General features: G+C 39.8%; 1 protein-coding gene across 1 annotated transcript in view; it reads right to left on the bottom strand.

Moving 5' to 3' along the window:
- The window catches only part of LOC103091436 (mediator of RNA polymerase II transcription subunit 13), a gene marked incomplete at its 3' end in the record, with an annotated part of 58055 nt that extends 45474 nt beyond the window's left edge, over positions 1-12581 (bottom strand). Inside the window, exons 1-3 of the mRNA XM_007449088.1 lie at positions 12439-12581; positions 10386-10620; positions 2053-2221 (exon numbers count right to left, since the gene is read on the bottom strand). Of these exons, the coding sequence (XP_007449150.1) occupies positions 2053-2221; positions 10386-10620; positions 12439-12504 (470 nt within the window). The remainder of the gene's footprint in view (positions 1-2052; positions 2222-10385; positions 10621-12438) is intronic.
- Positions 12582-17690: the final 5109 nt, after the last annotated feature.

Here is a 17690-nt window from a genome sequence, read left to right as displayed (position 1 = left end):
TAATAGAAACAATAGGTATTGTTTTTACCAAATCTCATAACTATATTGGCAAGATAAGGGAAAAAAGAGAAGGAAGAGGTCAGAGAATATATAGGTATGCCAATGTCTAAGCATCTGGGGTAGTTAGATAGCTAAAGCATTAATAGAAAGTCAATAGATTAAATCCTGAATAACTGAAATAACAGAAAACTCAGGTATCAGCACAGTATTTGCTTATAAGTTTTTAAATACATAAATTAAAAGACAGTTAAAAGAATTAAAAGGGACTGCCTCTGAGGAGCACATCTAGTAGCTGGGCTCAGGATTATACCATTTCATTTTAAATCTTGGTAATCAGCTTGACTTCTTAAAACTATATAAATATATACAGTGAACACTGCTAATTGCCTACCTGATACTTTCCCCTTCCTCTAATTAACTGCCTACCTAGTATCTATTCTCCATTTCTTCTTACTAACCAGAGCCTTATTTTGCTCAGAGTGGCAATGTTCCCATATAAAAAAAATATTTCTCTCAGTAGTACAGCCAATTAAACATCAGCTAAAGTTTCCAGAAAAGAATCTACTTTCTGATCCAAGGGTCACCACTTCTCACTTCCTCCCTCCCTTCCTCCTCCTGCCTGGAATCCACTGTGAGTGAGGTTTGGAGATGCAACACTTACTGGGGTCATGAGGATAAAACCCAAAGGCTAAAGATGAAAGAGCAGAAAACTCGAGGGAACCTTAGTTTTGATGACATTATTGAACAGATTATCTACCTCCAGACTCCTTGCTATTGAGAAAAATCAATTCCTACATAAGCCAGGTAGTTAGGTTTTCTGTCATTTGCAACTGAATGCACTCCTAACTTGTATGATTAATTATTCTGTTGATAATAAAGGTTTATTTTAATTTTCAGAGAGAAAAAAATGAAAAGAGTCCTGATTTCTCCAGGCTTACCTGGTCATCCATTTCACTGAAACTAATAAGGGAAGTCTGAAAAAGTTTTGGGTGCGCATGAAAAAAGATGTGCACGTGATGTAAAAAAATGACATCTCAACAATGATTACAATCACAACCAATACTTCATATCCTCACATCTTTTAGGGAAAACTAATACATTTCCTTCATTTTCTCTTTTTCCCACATCCCATCTTACTCACCACTGTTTCATCTCTCTTGAAGTCTCACTAATTCAACAACTGCTTGGGACTAAATCTTCTTAACAGATCGTGCCTTATATTATTTAAATCAGAGAACTGTAGTAACCTAAAGCTTTTAAGACTACAGGTCTTAAAGTCTTCGGTGCATCTGTAATTATCCTACAAATTAAGTGTCCTAAGTTTGCCTAATTCAAAGTTGAAGAAAATTGAAAAACACCCCAAAAGTAAACATGTCTTATATAGAAAATTATAGATTTAAATTACTTTAACCAGAGCAAAAACAGAGGTTTGAGATTGAGAAGGATTACCTCAACCCAAAACATGACCACAGATCACCATCTAAAAACAAATATTAATACTGCTTAATTTTAACAGAGTACCATGACTGTATTTCCACTAGTACTAAAAAAGTATACTTCAGGGCTTCCCTGGTGGCGCAGTGGTTGAGAGTCCGCCTGCCAATGCAGGGGACACGGGTTCGTGCCCCGGTCCGGGAGGATCCCACATGCCGCGGAGCGGCTGGGGCCGTGAGCCATGGCCGCTGAGCCTGTGCTCCGCAACGGGAGAGGCCACAACAGTGAGAGGCCCGTGTACCGCCAAAAAAAAAAAAAAAAAAAAAAGTATACTTCAATGCATAAATCTCTGCTTTCATTCCACATTTTTTCTACCATCCCCAAGCAAAACTTAGGCCACTGTGTTGACACACAGCCTAACCTCACTGCAAGAAAATTATTTAAATGTGTAAAAGAAAGAATGAAGGGGTCAAAGAAAACTAAATACTTATAGTACTTTGCCAAACTTAACCTCCTGAATGTCTGCAAGATATCAGTTTATCACACATTTTCTATAAAGTCATTAAAATTAACAAGCCTAAAGAAATATCAAGTAAGAGTTTAAATAAGATAGCTTACCTTTTATTTATAGGTTTTTCATCTTTTTCATAAGGCTTTACAAACCACTTGCCAATACGTACAAAGTTCCGATTCATTAAACACCGTTCCAACAGATTGTGAACTGCTTTGAAAAGCAAAGTACGGCATTCATAGGAAAGTCCATTCTCCCACACTCCATCTTCCTCTTCTATAAAAGATATGAAAGAAACAAAAGGTAACACTGTGGCACTATATATACTTAGAGCTAAGTAAAAACTGTGATAGTTTAACCCCTAAACTCATAAACCCTACTTCACCTCAGAATAGTGAGCTATAGTCACTTCGGTATCTCTCTAGACATTAAAATATCAGGTTTCAAAGCTACTCCATAGAGAATAAAAGGCCAAAGTGCCATGTATTCTATTAAATTACCAGAAAATTATTTTTCCACCATATAAAAAGGCAACGATATACTGCAGACAGACTGATTTGGTTTCTGTATAAATGAAAAGGACATTTGTATAACCAAGGGAAATATTACACATTCTACACCTAAGATGCCAATTTCTAAGCTGGCTCACTTGTTAGTTACTTTACAAAACGGACCTTGCCAAAAAAACTAGACAGTTAATAATTAAACTCAAAATATTTTATGTCCATCAGCATTCTAATCCATGACTCAACTATAAAAATAAGTGATGGATAAAAAGGAAGCTTTTGGCAAAGAACCCAACAAGCAGTGCATTATCAGCCACCTTAGGTCTCATTACAACCAAATGATTCCCATGTTTACTATTCAGTATAGGATTCTCTACTTGGGGGGAGAAACTTAAAAATTCAAAGACAAATTTTAAATGGCACATTTGATATAAAGTTATAGCAATCTTCACTAACTATACAGCCTCAATTTTTCCAGCAAATCTATTAACCACCCAAATGAAGTTACCAAAACAAAAAAACCAACAACAAAAAAAATGCAGTCAGGGCTTCCCTGGTGGCGCAGTGGTTGAGAGTCCACCTGCCGATGCAGGGGACATGGGTTCGTACCCCGGTGCAGGAAGAACCCACATGCCACGGAGTGGCTAGGCCCGTGAGCCATGGCCGCTGAGCCTGCGCTCAGCAACGGGAGAGGCCACAACAGTGAGAGGCCCTCGTACCGCGCGCACAAAAAAAAAAATGCAGTCATTTTGATATGAGTATGGATGTAGTTCAGAAAAAAAAGCTTTTTACTCTCTATCCATCTCATACCTATAACAAAGCATCCAAGGAATCCTACTATAAATGACAGCTACTACCGTCAGCATTTTAACTTTTGTAATATTTTAAACTGCTATTTCAAATGTAATTTAGTATCCTTCTATAACTTCTATAACTTTATAAACATTTTATAAATATGGGTCTTCTTTCGATTTAAGTAAAAATAATCTTTCTTAATTAAACACTAAAAATGTATGTAACATTCCAATAGAAAAATAATAAACTAAGATGCTTTTGAATAAAAGCAGAGACACATATTAAGAGTGACGCATGGTTTATATTCGTAACTTACAAAACAAATGGGCAGAATAAACATTAACTCAAAAGCATGACAGCGGACTTTAACTGCACTAGAAATTTGTGCCACTACAAAGGTTAATGTTGATTTTATGTTGTTCTTTAAAGTGTTTCCTAAATTATAGTTGAAGTCTTTCAAATAAACTAATTGTATTTTTTCAAAAAAGGTAAGCTCTTAAAAAATGAGGTAAGCTTTAGAAAATGACAATACTTGAGAGTTGAAATAATTTTTAAATCATTAATAATAAACAGAGAAAGGTCTTCACATTCTACTATATTACAGATATCCTTATCTACTTCCATTTAAAGCCAAAATTTTACAAGTTTCACTTTATTAAAGAAAACAGGCTAGAAGAAAAGGGAAGTGGCACATAGTGATTTCACTTTATTTAAAAGGTCTAGATCACAAGCATACTTGTGAGTTGCTGAGAGAAAAAAAAATGAATCTTTTGCAATCTGCTTTCAGCCTAATCAGGTTCTATTATTTCAAAATTAAATACCTACAACATTAAGAGTTTTATCTAAAGTTACGTGACTTATGATTACTAAAAGTACACATATTCTTAATTCCAAGAGAATTATGCTGGAATTCTTCACTTCTTCATAACCTAAATTATTTAGTGTACTTTTACTTTTATTGCCTTTTACCTCAAAAATCCTTACCTTCTAGGAAGCACAATGGAGTAACATTTGTCATACATAAGTAGCCCCTACCAAAATCTTTTTTCTGACTACTTCTAAGTTTTAAACCAACAAAGAACCAAGACACACAGTTTACCATTACATTTCAAAGTTGTACAGTCACTATAAACTTCAAATATCAGAAAATTATTCACTTAAAACTTGAGACTGAATTTGCCTTCTTCCCCGAAAGAGTAAATTAAAAATCTTTAGAATAGTAAGTAATACGACTGTATTACATAAATACAATTTATATAAATTTTCACATAAAATTCTGAATATTTTATGGTTTTATTTTTAAAAATCTATTTCAGTTAAACCTATACTTAAATAGTTTAAGAATACTAAATATAGTTTAGAAAATTAACCAGTATTAATATTCAAGCATTTCTCCCTCATTGCTCTAAATTTTTTTGTCTAGAGAAACTCAGGTGAACTTTCTACTCATTTTACATTATACCCTCAAATGCCCACAATGCTCATTAACACTAAATGGGAGTTATGCATAAACAGACCACTTGTTAGGATTTTCGAAGGCCAACAAATATCTTGAGTATATCTTCACCTATATGGTTGGTAACTAAGCAACCATTACAAAAGTAACATAATTTCATTTTTCATTGCTGAGGAAATAATAAGAATAATTCCTAATAACATTCAGTGAAAAGCTTGAAGGGTTTTTTTTGGTGGGGGGAGGGGTGTCACTTAGCAACAAGAAGCCTACAGAGCCAAGCTTCTATTTTGATATTATAACCATAATAAAAGTACTTCTACATGTTGTATTCAGAGAGATAAAAAGTGAAATGGTTGGATTAAGACTCCGCGCTCCAATGCAGGGGGCCCGGGTTCAATCTCTGGTCAGGGAACTAGAACTAGATCCCACATGCCGCAACTAAAGGAGCCCACATGCTGCAACTAAACAATTCCCTCAGAGCTTCCCTGATGGTGCAATGGTTAAGAATCCGCCTGCCAACGCAGGGGACACGGGTTTGATCCCTGGTCCAGGAAGATCCCACATATCGGGAAGCAACTAAGCAACTACTGAGCCTACGCTCTAGAGCCTGTGAGCCGCAACTACTGAAGCCCACAAGCCTAGGGCCTGTGCTCCGCAACAAGAGAAGCCACCGCAGTGAGAAGCCCTCGTATTGCAACAAAGAGTAGCCCCCGCTAGCTGCAACTAGAGAAAGCTCGTGGGCAGCAACGAAGACCCAACGCAACCAAAAATAAAATAAATAAAATTTAAAAATAAATAAAAGATTCCCTCATGCCACAACTAAAGATCCCACATGCCACAACTAAAGATCCCGCATGCCGCAACTAAGACCCAGCGCAGCCAAATAAATAAATCAATAAATATTTTAAAAAAAGAAGAGTGAAATGGTACAACTAAGCCACCCAAGACATAGTGATATGCACCTCTTACATTAATTAAAATAAGTCCTTGAATCTCAACACCAGTATTATAACAGAAAAGGGAGGGAGGAGGAACACATAGCAAATCTTTACCTAGCTCTTTTGAACTTAATCAACCATAGCCTACTGGAAAAAGTCTGCTTAATGTATTTAAATAAATGTTTTCCTCCTCTTGTATCTGTATCCCCAGAGAAAACAGTTGCAATTCTGTGTTTTTAGTACTGTTCCATTACCCTTAGCATTAGAACTCTTAATCGTCATTACTTGAAAAAATTTTACAAAGTATTTGAAGAAAACAATGCATAAGTTCAAACGCTAAATTTGATTGCCATAAAAAATTTTTTTCTGAGGATACGTACTATAGTGATGCAAAAGTATGTGATAGGTCATCAAAATAATTCTCCATGAGTGGGGGTAAAAAAAACAAAAAAAGTTGATATACCTAGCACTTGTACTCAGTTTTCTCAAAACTGACATCTTTAAATATCTCCACAGCGGTAAGCCAGTAAAAAAGGAATCTTTTCCTAAGTAAGTCTGGCAAACTATTAAAATGCAACATGCACTAATGAATAATAAATGGGCCAAAAATGATCACTGTAGAAAATACTGTGTATTTCTTTAAAGAATAAAGAGAAATGTTTAAATGTGTAGCTCAGTGTCTGTCTTGAACAACAATTGCCCATTCATAAGCTATTCATTCAACAAATATTACTGACAGCCTATATTACTGACAGCCTTAAACTGGCAGCATTACTGATCGGCAAAACCTGAAAAATTTTGGTTTAAAAGAAGCCTAATATGCTTACCTTGGATTTGAAGATTTAAAAGACACACTTTCCTGCTCAAAATGGATAGTACACAAAAAAGCATGGCAAACAAAGTTGTCCCTAGAGACTAGCAAACATAAAAAGTTGAGTCACAAATAAATTATGGAACAGAAGACAGAAATGAATTAACTCTCTTCGGCTACCTGGGGAACAAAACCATTTTTTAGTTTGGCTGACACTAAACTCCTATATTTGGCTGCTATTTATCTATTTGTCAACCTTGTTAAAGCTGCCACTTAAGGTTAAATTCCACTGTAATTAATATCCTTCAGGGCTTCCCTGGTGGCGCAGTGGTTAAGAATCCATCTGCCAATGCAGGGGACATGGGTTCGAGCCCTGGTCCGGGAAGATCCCACATGCTGCAGAGCAACTAAGCCCGTGAGCCACAACTACTGAGCCTGTGCTCTAGAGCAACAAGAGAAGCCACCGCAATGAGAAGCCTACGCACAGCAACGAAGAGTAGCCCCCTCTCTCCGCAACTAGAGAAAGCCCGTGCACAGCAACAAAGACCCAATGCAGCCAAAAATAAATTAAAAAAAAAAAATCTTTCAGTAAAAGCATCCAAAATTAAATTCTAAGACTAAACAATGGCCTGTTTAGTTTGACACTATTTACAATGAAATTCTGTTATAATGAAAAGTATTTGGACATGTTGCTGAAATCCCATATATATACCACAGGAGCCAGGAAAAATAAATATTTTTAGCCCGGACTGATTCTGTTTTTTCAGTTCTCAAGGTATCAGTTTTCTCAAGGAGTCTTATCACATTCTAGCTACTCTGATTTTCTTTTTAAGATGCAAACCTCAGAGAGGGAGCAGTTGTTTTTATTTTTGTTTCAAGGGAAAAACTTAAAGCCAATGATGACAGCAATAAAATTCAAAAAAGGGTAAGGCACAGAATAAAAATACCCACAAAACTCTTCTCCTTTGAGAACACACTAATGATAATGAAACAACTTTGCTCTGAGGCAAACTAACAGTACACTTAAAAGAACCAATATAAAGACTTTTGACCAGAGAAATTAAGCTAAAATTTTCCCACCACCACATTTACATCTCTATCACACAACCACTGAAAGAAGACTGCTACAAAGTTTAAATTTAAAAAAATTAAAATTTAGGGCTTCCCTGGTGGCCCAGCGGTTAAGAATCCACCTGCCAGTGCAGAGGACACAGGTTCGAGCCCTGGTCCAGGCCGCGGAGCAACTAAGCCTGTTGCTCCGTGAGCCACAACTACTGAGCCTGCGCCCTGGAGCACGTACTCCGCAACAAGAGAAGCCACCACAATGAAGAGCAGCCCCTGCTCACCGCAACTAGAGAAAGCCTGCCTGCAGCAACAAAGACCCAACACAGCCAAAAATAAATTAAAATAAATTTATTTTTAAAAAAATTAAAATTTAAAAGGTTGTAATCAAAGAGGAGTTCTGTTCTCCAATTCTTTTTCTATCAAAACATATGGATACTGATCCAACTATCCATTCTCTTAGAGGGAACAGAGCAAAAAGTAGAAGAAAAAAAAGTGTTTGGCTTTGGGATTCAAAGGACATTATGAACAAATTATCTTTCTGGAATGTTAACAGTTAGGCCAGTACTAGTTAGCACAAATCCTGACCCAAAAATCATCAAGTCTTTGCAGATTACTAAATAGTATCGACTACTGCTACAAAACAAGTAACTGAGAGTTAAAGTATGTATCAAATCAGATCTGGCTTGCTGTAACAGACTTTCACCAATTAGCAATAAAACCAGTTTACATTCGATTTCTACAAATCAGCAAATCTTGAAAGGAAGGTGACCCAAACATGTGCTACATGTAAGAGGCAGGCAGAAATTTAAAAGGCACTATGGAACCTGACCGAACTCTTCAGAACTATCAAGATCATCAAAAATAAAGCAAGTCTGAGAAACTGTCACAGTCTAGAAAGTTGAAGGAAACATGACAACTAAACGTAATACGGTATCTTTGATAAGATCATAGGATAGAAAAAGGACATTAGGTAAAAATAAAAGAAAACCAAAGAAACTATCAATTTTAGGTAATACCAATGTATCAATATTGGTTCATTAGCTGTGAAAAATGTACATTTTGATGGAAGATGTTAACAATAAAAGAAATTGGGTGAGGGTTGTTATTCAGGAACTCTCTATACTATCTCTAACTTTTATGTAAATCTAAAACTATTTTAAAACAAAAAGTTACTTTTAAAAAATATACTATGGATGACACAAAGGAGATTAAGGGGGTTAAGCAAAGGCAACTCTGTACTTTTATTACTGAGTTAATAAGAAAAACTGAGAATTCTAATCTGCAAAAAGGAATGCCTCCCTCCTTCCCTCACCAACAAGAGGGGCACAATTATCACCATAATCACAAATATTTCAGTCACAAGATGTGGTAGGTGCTGAAGCAAACAGAAGGACACTGCCTGTGAAGAGCAGGCTGAAACTAAATTAACCAGCTTTTTGTTACCACCTGGGTCCTTCCGGTTCCCCTTTCCTCACTACTACACCTCCACTTGGAACTCAGGATTGCCTCCTGCAGCTGATGCCACCCCTACTGTCCAGCTGCTCTCTTCTCAGGGGAGCTTAAAAGAAGGGGATAGAGTGCCACAGATGGGAAGAAATGAAAAAGGGGTTAGCTAGAGAGACAGAGGCAGACTAATTACCCCAAAAGGGAGGCAGACGGTGTCCCTGGAGCAAACAAAAGGGCGCGACAAATATACTCTATCAGCAAAGACCTTATTATTCTCTAAGATATGTCTGATTTAGGTAAAAACATTCTAAAGTAAATGACAAGTTAAAAAAAAAAGCTAAAACATTATAAAAATACCATTGGCTACACCACCTGTTTAAAACAGTATAGGACAGACTTGGAACAGTAAATATGATTACATACAACTACTAATGTATTTTTCTTTACTGCTTCAATTGCTTTCACTCTGATAAACTCTTAGTATTCAATGGCATTCAGCAAAATCTGACAAGTAAAGCCTAATCTTCCAAAATTACTTTCATTATGTTCAAATCAATATTTTAAGGTGTCGGTATTACCATTTTTAAGAAAATATGCTAAAAAACAGTTAAACTAGAGAAGAATTTTTTTTTATATAACTGAAGTTTCAGGAGAAAACATATTTAAACACATAACATGAAACATCGAAAAAAAATACCCATATAATATTTTAATATACATCAAAACAGCTTACATTTAACTTTACTGATTTGCTTATAAAATTATTTCTCTAACTTTTCAGATTATGATCCCATGTCCCACTGTAAAAGCTAACAAGTTGGCACTGTTTCATATCAAAGACAGTCTTTGATAGACCAGTATCTAAAATAAAAGTATCACTTTCCAAGAATAAGAAAATTAACATATGCCTTCATACGTTAATAATGTAACAGTCACAAATAAAAATAATAAAGTAACTATATGCCTGGGGAAAAAAACGTAAAAGTTACAATACAAAATTTCTAGATCCTTCTACAACTGTTTACACATTCATACAGAAGACAGCAGTGGCAGAACTGACTCAAAGATGAGTTACACTTGGCTTCCAAAGTATTTTATGACTTTGTTAGGAAATGCTCCCCAATTCCATTTTTCTTAAGTTAATTAATGTAACATGCCTTCCTTGGGCCCTGTCTGCCAGAAATTCATGAGAAAGCTGGGTGGTAAAAGAATAAAGTTATTCAAGGCTTAAAAAACCTGCCATAATATGCATAATTTTAAGTAAAATAAAATAACCCCAGTGAACTAAAACATGAAGCTGAATTTTTATCTGGTTTCATACTCAACAATGTTCCACCAAAAAAATCTTAATTTTTAATACAAATGTTTTTAAGAAAAGTATTCAACATTGCTATATCGTCAGTTAGAAATAAGTTGCTTTCACCTGACAGGTCATGGTGAATAAGGTCAGCAAAACTGGGGTCTTCGCCCCACCAAAATATCCACAATTCTCTTCTTCCAGGTCTTTGATCTCGCCGCCAAACACCAAGTACATCTGCCTTAAGGCAGCGACTAAAACTGCTCAAAATGGGGTCTTCCTCTGTCACCGGAAACAGAATGGGGGCAGAAGTTGGGCCTTGCCATACATATCTTTTCCATTTAATTCCCGTCAAGTCAGCCTGAAGAAAAGAAAGCATGATTTTTTTTTTATTACTGCGTATTCACTCAAAATCAAAAGTACTCACTATTAAAGTCCCTTATTTCATTAAGACATTACAATTTTTCAACATATGCTTACGATATTAAAGTAGACTTACCAAAAAAAAAAAGTTTATTCTGATAATTCAGCAACCAAAAATTAAAGGAAAAAAACAGTTAAAAAATTAATACTGACATGTCACTGAATAGCAAGTCAATAAATGTGTCCCAAGGAGAAATAAAAGAAACTTAACAATGTTAAATATAAACATGTTCTTTAATGCTGCACACTGAGTAAACATTTACTCTCTGTCCTAAGTTCTGCTCTAATTGGTTACATTTGTTTCTTGGTGTCAAACTTATAACAAAATTAACTTTTAAAGATTCATCATTCCATGTTTATAGAAGTCACGGCTCTAATGAAATCTGATCTACATTTGAAAAAAATCTTGTTAAATCTTTACACATCCCTTTTAGGAAAAGTCAAATAGCTGCTCACAAAGAACCGTCAGATTTGTGCTAGTCTTATCTTCAAAGAACCTGATCCTAAAAGTACCAAAAATAGACTGAGTTGGAGAAGACAGAAACGTAAAACTCGTTTGTCTTATTACATCTGAAGAGATGCTGATTAATGGATATTGTACAAGAAAACATTTTATAAGGGGGAAAGGCGTTAAAGAGCTCTATTTAGCATTGTGAAAGTAATTCATCAGAGCAAATTCAATAACTCTTTAATATAACTTAAAGGTGCAAAGCCTAAGGTGCCAAAAATGAAACTGCTGATACACGACTGGCAGTTTACACTTGCCAACTAGTTGTGCTCCGCCCACTCAATTCACTTACCTATCACACACTCTCTTAATATTTCTCATAGGACTGGGAAATCGAAAAAAGAAAGTTACCGAAACTTTAAATCATTTATGAAGCTAAGCTACTATCTAACTGAAGACTGAATTTTGCAACAGTTGGTACTTTTGAAAGTCTTTATTGGATGTTCCCAGACCTGGGCCAACCTACACAATTGTCTTCCCTACATCCAGCTTCCCCTGACTTTTCAATAAAAGGAGGAGCAGCCTCCTCAAAACATTCTAAAAACGCAGGCAGAACAGACAAATATCAAAACATTTAGTACAGAACCACAGAACCTCCTCCATCAGCCCGCTCCACTCTCACACAAACATAATGTTCTAATAAAAGCAAGACGGCCAGAAATTGTCAAAATGGCAAACTCTTTTCAGAGTTTAAAAGAGAAAACATATGAAATGGCATTTACTGTTTTTTACACACAGTATGAAGTCACCCAAGGAAGAAACTAGCCCCCTACAGTTTGACTCATGAAAAAACGCAAAACGAAAAGAGTGCTTAAGTTCCGGGGTCCTGTTTACTGGGAGAAACCAAATGAGCAGAGTGAGGCAGTGGGAGAACTGGCGACAGTGGAAAGTGGGAGGAGGGGGTACATGGTCAACAAGGAGAAAAGCAACAGTTAAGCAAGAAACACAGAGGGAAATGCTAGCGTCCTGCCAGATAAGGAGCCCAAGTTGAAGACAAGACTACGGTGAGGAAAAAGGGGTCGGAAACAAGAAAAAAGGCCGACACTCCTAAAGCAGAGCCCAGGACGGCGGGGGTGGAACGCGTCCCCGGGCTGGTGCCGAGCTTGCCGCGGCGCCGGCTCCGGCTGGGCCTCTGCCGGGGACTCCGGCATCTGGATCCGACCCGGACCCCCTCCCCCACGGCCCAAGGGCGCACCTCGCGGCCCCTCCCCCACCGCCCACTCGCCGCGGCCCCCGCCCAGCACTCACCAGGCAGAAGAGGTTGCAGTGACAATCTTCTAGGCTGGCCCCGTTCGGCACGAAGGAGGAACTCATCGTCCCTCACAGCAGCCGCCGCCGGCGCCACAACCCACCATCCGCCATTACCGCCGCCTCCGACCAGAGAGAGAAACACAGACACCGGGGAGGGCGGGGGGGTGGTGGTTGGGGGGGGCGGTGGAAGAGGAGGCCGCCGGGCCGCCAGCCCTCTCCACCCACCCCCCCGCCGCCGCGAGCAGCCCCCGCCGCCCGGCCGGCACCCAGCCGCCCGGGGCCGAGGGCCGGAGGCGGGAGGGCCGCGCCGCGCTCGCCCCGCCGGCCGGACTGAGGCCGCCGCGGAGCCCGCGAACGCTCGTCCCTCTCTGGGGGACAGAGGGGATGTGTGCCCCTGCCACAAGAAAAAATAATAAATTACACAATAAATAATTAAAATCGAGTCCGAGAGGGCAGAGCCCAAGCCCCAGAGGGTTCTCCCGGGCAAAGAGGCGCCCGCAGACGGGCGGGAAGGGCGAGAACGGGGAGAGAAGCCGAGGCCCCCGGCCCGGCAGCGGCGATGTCCTTAAGCCCAGAGTCTCCTCTGTGGCGGAGGTGGTGGCGGCGCCTGCGGGCTCAGACCATTCTCTGGCTGTGTCTTCGTGTCGTCCCTGAGCCAAGCCGGACCAGCGTCCGCTCTCCTGCGGCCTCACCTCCGGGACGCCGTAGACTCCCCCATTTTGTGGGCCCAGCGGGCGGTGTTTTTCCCCCTTTAATCCGAATTCACGGGTTTTCCCTTCGCTTTAATGGCGGCCACAGGGACCAGCTCGCCCTCTCTGCTCGCCCATTGGCCGCCTGAAGGTCACATGGGCCCGGGTCTCCGTGGGGAGGAGGAGAGAGGAGGGAGCGAGGGAGGGCCGGGAAGCTTGCAGCAGAGGCGGTGAGCCCAGGGGCACAGGGTAGCCAGCTGGTGGCCACTAAAATAGCGCCATCTGCTGGGTGCCCCGGCCAGTGTGAGATGACCCGGGCCCTGGCGCTATCTTTCTCCTTGCCGGAGAATTTCCAGTACAAGAGGGTTCACATCACAAATCTGAGAATTACGTTGAAATCAGTTTGAATTCTTTGGAAGAGTAAGTGTTGCAAAAATTCCAAGCCATTCTCATTTATTCCACAAGGCCGTGGGGTGCAGAGCAAACCCCTGGGCTTGGGAGTCAGATGATCTGAGAGAGGATTCGGTCACTTGAAAGTTGTGATTTTAAGAAACATAAACGAAACAATATAGCCTGTGGTTAACAGCCTGGGAGTTAGAGCCACCCTGCCTGGGTTCGAACTTCAAGCGAATCACTTACCTCTCTGTGTCTCAGTTTACTCATCTGTGAAATGAGGAAAACATATCCCCTACCTCACAGGTTGTTGTGGTAATTGAGTTAACACAAAGTAAATCACGTAGCCCAGTGCCCGGCACAGATAAACACTGTTTGGAGTTATCTATTACTGTTGTCATCATTAGGTGTGGCTATTGTGAGGAATAAGTGAACCAGTGTATGTAAAGTGCCCACTAGAGCGTCATCTCCGTGAGAACTGGGACTTTGGTTCACCGCTGCATCTCTAGTGTCTAAAAAAGGTTCCTAGCACACAGTAGGTGCTTGATAGATGTAAATTTGCAAATGAATGAATGGTAAAAAGTAGGAGTCAAATAAAACGTTAGTTCCCTTTCCCACAAAACATTTAGTTCTTGACTGAATTACACTTCAACGTAGGAGTTCAAACATTTTTGCCAGAGGGTTTTAGCTGGGAGAGAAGGAGAGACAGAGAGGAAGGGGGAAAGGAAGGAGGGAGGAAGAAGTAAAGGTGATTCAAAAAATTGGACACATCAGTGAGTTAGGACTTTACCAATTTTTAATTTTAATTGCCTCTGTAAAATAATGATGGATTCTTATATGTCACTTCTTCAGCCACAGATTAAAAAGCTTTCCTCCTCTACCTATATAGATTCACGCATGGTGGTGAAGAGTCCAGGTCTTGAAGCCAAAGGTCTATAGAAAAAGTTCTGCCACTTGCCTATCTTGGACTTCAGAGCAAATTAATTTCTCTTACTCTCAGTTTTCTCACTGTAAAATAGTGATAATAAAAGTACTTTTCAGGACTTCCCTGGTGGTCCAGTGGTAAAGAATCCACTTTCCAATGCAGGAGACGCAGGTTTAATACCTGGTGGGGGAACTAAGATCCTACATGCCACGGGGCAACTAAGCCCACGTGCCTCAACTAGAGAGCCTGCCTGCCGCAAACTACAGAACCCTTGCGCTCTGGAGCCCACGTGCCTCAACTAGAAGCTCTCAAGCCTCAAGGAAGAGCCCACACGCCGCAACTAAGACCTACCACAGCCAAAAATTTTAAAATAAATAAATATTTTTTTAAAATAATGAAAGTACTTTTCTCCTAAAGTGTCTGCTGGATGAAACAGTGCAGGCACGGGGCTTGCCACAGTATTTACTAAATGTTAGCTATTAATATATTTTAAAAAATTATTATTGAGCACCTGACGCTCAACTGAGTGTGTTCCTGGTCTGTGCTAGGCCTGCGATACAAATATGAATAAGATACATGCATATCCCTAAAGATTCCTGAAGCAAGGCAATAAAGGAACCATTTCCCACAGAATAAGATAAAATACAGGGGCTTCCCTGGTGGCGCAGTGGTTGAGAATCTGCCTGCCAATGAAGGGGACACGGGTTCGAGCCCTGGTCTGGGAAGATTCCACATGCCGCGGAGCAACTGCGCCCATGAGCCACAACTACTGAGCCTGCGCGTCTGGAGCCTGTGCTCCGCAACGAGAGGCTGCGACAGTGAGAGGCCCGCACACCGCGATGAAGAGTGGCCCCCACTCGCCGCGACTAGAGAAAGTCCTCGCACAGAAACGAAGACCCAACACAGAAATAAATTAATTAATTAAAAAAGAGATAAAATACAATGTAGGTAATTGCTTTAATATGTATGTATCAACTATGTCACAAAAGGAGTGCTGAAGGAGGAGCACCAAAGTCAGAGCAGGCATCTCAAAGTAGGTAGCATTTGAAATCAGATTTGAAGGATAAAATGAATTCTTATAAAGCCCTTTGAAACAGTTAAATCTTATTAAACCCAAATTCAGATCCAAAGGCCACATATCAAAGTCAATTATACAACCAGGACTAATTCAATCCAGGAGCTCAAATCAACTAAGGTTCACATCCTTTCTAACTGAGTTCCCACACTGGGAGACAGCAATCTCCAGGCCCAGTAAGGTAAGAGACCCTCTGCTTGTCTCTGTTTCCCTGAGAGAATCCTCAGACCCTTGTTCCCACTGCTTTTGTCACTCTGAAAAGTCCTCCCCCACCTTTTATTTTATCTAAAACCATCCTTTTTAGAAGTCTTGCCCTCCACTGCCCACACACCCCCCCAACCTGAGCACCTTCCTCAGAGGAGGCAGATAGAATCTGCCTGAAACCCACCAGGTGGGAAGTAACATTTGATTGACTTTTCATTTGAATGTCAATCTTCTCAAAAAGAAGGGAGAGAGGGGGGCGGGGAGGCGGGAGGGAGAGGTGAAAAAGAAGAAGAGAGAGATTGAGAGAGAAAGAATTGAGAAACAAAGTGGAGGAAAGGGACACCAACTGTGAGAGGACTGGAAACATCATGGGGAAGAGAGAAAAGAGCAATGTCAGCATACAGAGAACATGTCAGTAGCCACCTACATTCTCTTAAAATGACATTTTGTGTGATTTAAAGGATAAGGGAAATAACAGTATATGTATGTTGTCAGAAGTTTGGAAGATACAGAAAAGTATAAAGATGAAAAAATTTTAAATGTATATTACCCCCCCATATGCCCATGACTTTCCATATATATATCATATATATATACATACATATATGGTTGAAGTCGTACTATATATACACTTTACTACACATATTTGTCATCTAGAATGTGTCAGTCAGGTCATGTAAGGACAAGGTACAGGATACACAAGGAGCTCATAATCTTGCTAGATATGGCACTTGGACTGTTGGACAAACTAGGATCAAAACTCCACACCATGCCTGCTAGCTCCCTAACTTCCATTTACTAATTTATAAAATGCATGTAATAATAGCACATATATGTTAGCGTTGTTGTGAAAATTAAGAGAGATAATCCAAGTAAAATAGGAGAGCCAACCAGGAATCTTAAGATGCACTGAGAGGTTGCCTTGAGTCAATAATCACCTATTGTCTTCTACTCTTTGAAACATGGATTCACTCAGTGATCTACATTTAAAACTGTTCTTTACATAGAGAATGGACTTGAGGACATGGGGAGGGGGAAGGGTAAGCTGGGACAAAGTGAGAGAGTGGCATGGACATATATACACTACCAAATGTAAAATAGATAGCTAGTGGGAAGCAGCTGCATAGCACAGGGAGATCAGCTCAGTGCTTTGTCACAACCTAGAGTGGTGGGATAAGGATGGTGGGAGGGAGATGCAAGAGGGAGGGGATATGGGGATATATGTATATGTATAGCTGGTCCAGTTTGTTATAAAGCAGAAACTAACACACCATTGTAAAAGCAATTATACTCCAATAAAGATGTTAAAAAAATAAAACTGTTCTTTAACTTCTTCATCCTTTTAAGGGCTCCATTCTGAATGGGAAAATGGAAGTGCCAGCCCTCCAGGAAGGGTGACAGACTTACATCACCCGAGACTGAGAAAGTCCAGGAAAGGGCAATGTTTGGCCTTAGGACTTATGCTCCCCCCCGATCCTGAAAAATCCCAGGGTTTAGAGCAGCTCTGTCCAGTAGAAATACAAGAGCTAAATAAATAATTTAAAAATTTTCAGTAGCCACATTAAAAGAGAGAAAAAGAAATAGGTGAAATTAATTTTAGTTATGTATTATATTTATCCCAATGTAACATAAATACTATTATTTCACACGTAGTCAAACTAAAAATTTATTATTGGGATGGTTTGCTTTTCTAACCAAAACTTTAAAATTTGCATGTACTTTCACTTATAGCACATTTCAATTTGGACTAGTCACATTTCAAGTGCCTAACAGCCACATGTGGCTAGTGGCTACTGTGTTGGATAACACAAGTCTACAGTCAAAAGCTGAAAGCTGGGCTTCCCTGGTGGCACAGTGGTTGAGAGTCCGCCTGCCGATTCAGGGGATGCGGGTTCGTGCCCCGGTCCGGGAAGATCCCACATGCCACGGAGCGGCTGGGCCTGTGAGCCATGGCCGCTGAGCC

Source organism: Lipotes vexillifer, unplaced genomic scaffold, assembly GCF_000442215.2.
Source record: "Lipotes vexillifer unplaced genomic scaffold, Lipotes_vexillifer_v1.1 scaffold433, whole genome shotgun sequence".
Lineage (NCBI taxonomy): Eukaryota > Metazoa > Chordata > Mammalia > Artiodactyla > Lipotidae > Lipotes > Lipotes vexillifer.
This window is presented reverse-complemented; position numbering and strand designations above follow the sequence as displayed.